General features: G+C 41.6%; 1 protein-coding gene across 1 annotated transcript in view; it reads left to right on the top strand.

Moving 5' to 3' along the window:
• Nucleotides 1-2,500, top strand: part of LOC308164121 (sodium- and chloride-dependent GABA transporter 1-like) — a gene marked incomplete at both ends in the record, with an annotated part of 18,253 nt that overhangs the window by 984 nt on the left and 14,769 nt on the right. The window contains 2 exons of the mRNA XM_080538272.1: nucleotides 762-893; nucleotides 1,383-1,483. Coding sequence (XP_080394398.1) covers nucleotides 762-893; nucleotides 1,383-1,483 — 233 coding nt within the window. The remainder of the gene's footprint in view (nucleotides 1-761; nucleotides 894-1,382; nucleotides 1,484-2,500) is intronic.

The following is a 2,500-nucleotide window of genomic DNA, read 5'->3' as shown; positions in this document are numbered from 1 at the left end:
TTATTGACCATCTTTAAAATAGTTAGGTTTCTAGTTCTAGAATTTAGTTAATTCTAGTTCTAGAATTTAACGCTTTCAATTCTGAAAGTATTGATGATCAGGCAGGGCTACAGAGGGGGGGGTCATTAATAGGCTTTAACGTAACTAAGACCGGAATCTATCAATTGCACAAAGTAGGTTTTCACACTCACTTTCAGAAGTGTGATGATGGGGTGTGTTTGCGTGTGTGTGCATGTGTGTGTGTTTGTTCAATAAATGATTGTTTGTGCTTTTTGTCCGTCGCCAGTTTTGTCCCTTGCCAGTAGAGACATAAAGATACAGATTATTAGATGCACCTTTGAGAACACAAACAAACACCATTAGAATTGGTGACGTTAGAGTTATAAGGTTCTATCATTTTTGTCAAAATTGAGTTTTTCTACATAATCTGATCCATTAGGTGTTTATTAATGCCTTTGTGGTGTTATTTTAAAAATGTTGACATTTTTGAGTTAGTAATTCATAAAATACAAAGGTTCCATCTCACACAACATAATGGAATGTAAAAACTTTGATGCTCAATATCTCTGAACTACCCTAAACAGAGATAGAACCGTATAATTCTAAGCTCACAAATTGGTACTGAATACCTTTACAATGTGGATGAAGAACACACAAAACGCTTTCAATCTTTCAATTCAACTCCCTTGTGTTTGGGATACAGAAGCTGACAGGTGAACTTTCTCTTGGTGTGTCACACATGTGCTCCGGTCATGTGATAGGTGCCTTTCTGATCCCGTACTTCCTGACACTGGTGTTTGCTGGGATACCTCTCTTCCTGTTGGAGACATCACTGGGCCAGTACACCTCGGTGGGAGGACTGGGAGTGTGGAAGCTCCTGCCTATGATGAAAGGTAACACATTAGTTTGAAGACCCCCCTCCCTCCATATTGATAGGTCCAGCTATAGCATGGAAGTACCTGAAGTAATGGTTGCTCCTCCGTCTTGGGTTGATTGAATTTCAGGACAAATATTTGGATTCAAACCACTTTAACAACTCATACTGTATGTTTTAATAATAATATAACAATAATAGAGCTATATTCTGTATCTGTAGCTATATCTCCTTTTCTACCAAATGACATGTGATCCTGCTGACATTGACTACCCACTGCACACAGTTCTCAGTTCTCTCAGTTATATTCTAACTATATGGTAATATAACAGTTGTTAGGTACCAACGTACTCCTGACTCCATCCCCATTACGCCCTTCCTCAACTTCATTCTGTGCTTGACAACATTCCGTCCTCTCCTTGGCTAACAATCTTTATACTGTAATAATCCTTTTTTTTTTTGTTGCAATTACCAGTGTTGATGTTGACCCCCCCCCTCTTCCTCACAGGTGTTGGCATGGCTTCAGTGGTCCTGGCCTTCTGGCTCAACATCTATTACATCATCATCATCGCCTGGGCGCTCTACTACCTGTTCAACTCCTTCAGAGCGGTATGTGACACTGACCATCCTCACCTTCCAATGGTCTCTCCAATTCGGTTGTTAAGTCGTGACGTGTTTCCGGGTCCAACGTTGGCTGAGGCGCTCTCTTCGAAATGCCTCAGTAATAATAATAATTCATTATATTTGTATAGCGCTTTTCCGAGGCTCAAAGACGCTGACAATATGGGGAAAACGGGAAAGTGCCTTGTTGTATGAATCGATCCGAGTCTAAAAAACGATTGAACTGTCATTCTACCGCTTTTGTACACTGGTACTCTGGTGCGGGACATTTCTGGTTTGGACCCGGAAATTGCTAAACGTCACGTTTGACGTCAGACTTAACAACCGAATACTCTCCTCTACTCGTCACATGTACTTCCCTCCCTCTACTCCCCTTCTTTTGCTTCCTTCTAAAAATGCATTGGATGAGAGTATGTAAGGGGGGGGGGGTCACCTTGGATCTTCTCTGATGCGTGGAATAGAGGGAAGATTATTTGGACGTTTGGCGAGTTCCTCATACCATCTGTCGCGCCCTTTCAAAAACCTCTCAGCTTAAATTACAGTACCGGTAGGTCTCAGAAGAAATGTTGGTAATGGTGAACCTGAATGCTGATTTGGGGTCCACTGAGGAGTGGATTATGACATCACTAAACCTGCTAATACAGGAAGGACAAATAGATTAATTGAGGAGAGATTCAGGGTTGTAACATCACAGGAATAAAAGCTCTCCCAGTCTCCCAGTATCACATCGGTACTGTATTTGATTCACTTAATGGAGTTTCAGGTACTCACAATCCATGGAATCAGTTTTCATCCCCTGCTTTCTTTTTTCAGCATAATATCATAAATGAATTGCTTCACCTCTCCGGAATAAAAGGCCTCTTTGACTCTGAGTGAGTTTGTCTGGGTCATTTAACGGACTCAATGACATCTCTCTCTTTCCCTCTCTCTCTTTCTCTCGTTCTCTCTCTCTTTCACCACACTCCTGACCCTGCTCTTTGTACCAGTGTCTTGTCTGGAGACAGA

Source organism: Nansenia antarctica (assembly GCF_963989245.1).
Source record: "Nansenia antarctica genome assembly, chromosome: 8".
Taxonomy (NCBI): domain Eukaryota; kingdom Metazoa; phylum Chordata; class Actinopteri; order Argentiniformes; family Microstomatidae; genus Nansenia; species Nansenia antarctica.
The sequence above is the reverse complement of the archived record's forward strand: the minus strand, read 5'-3'. Positions and strand labels throughout refer to the sequence as shown.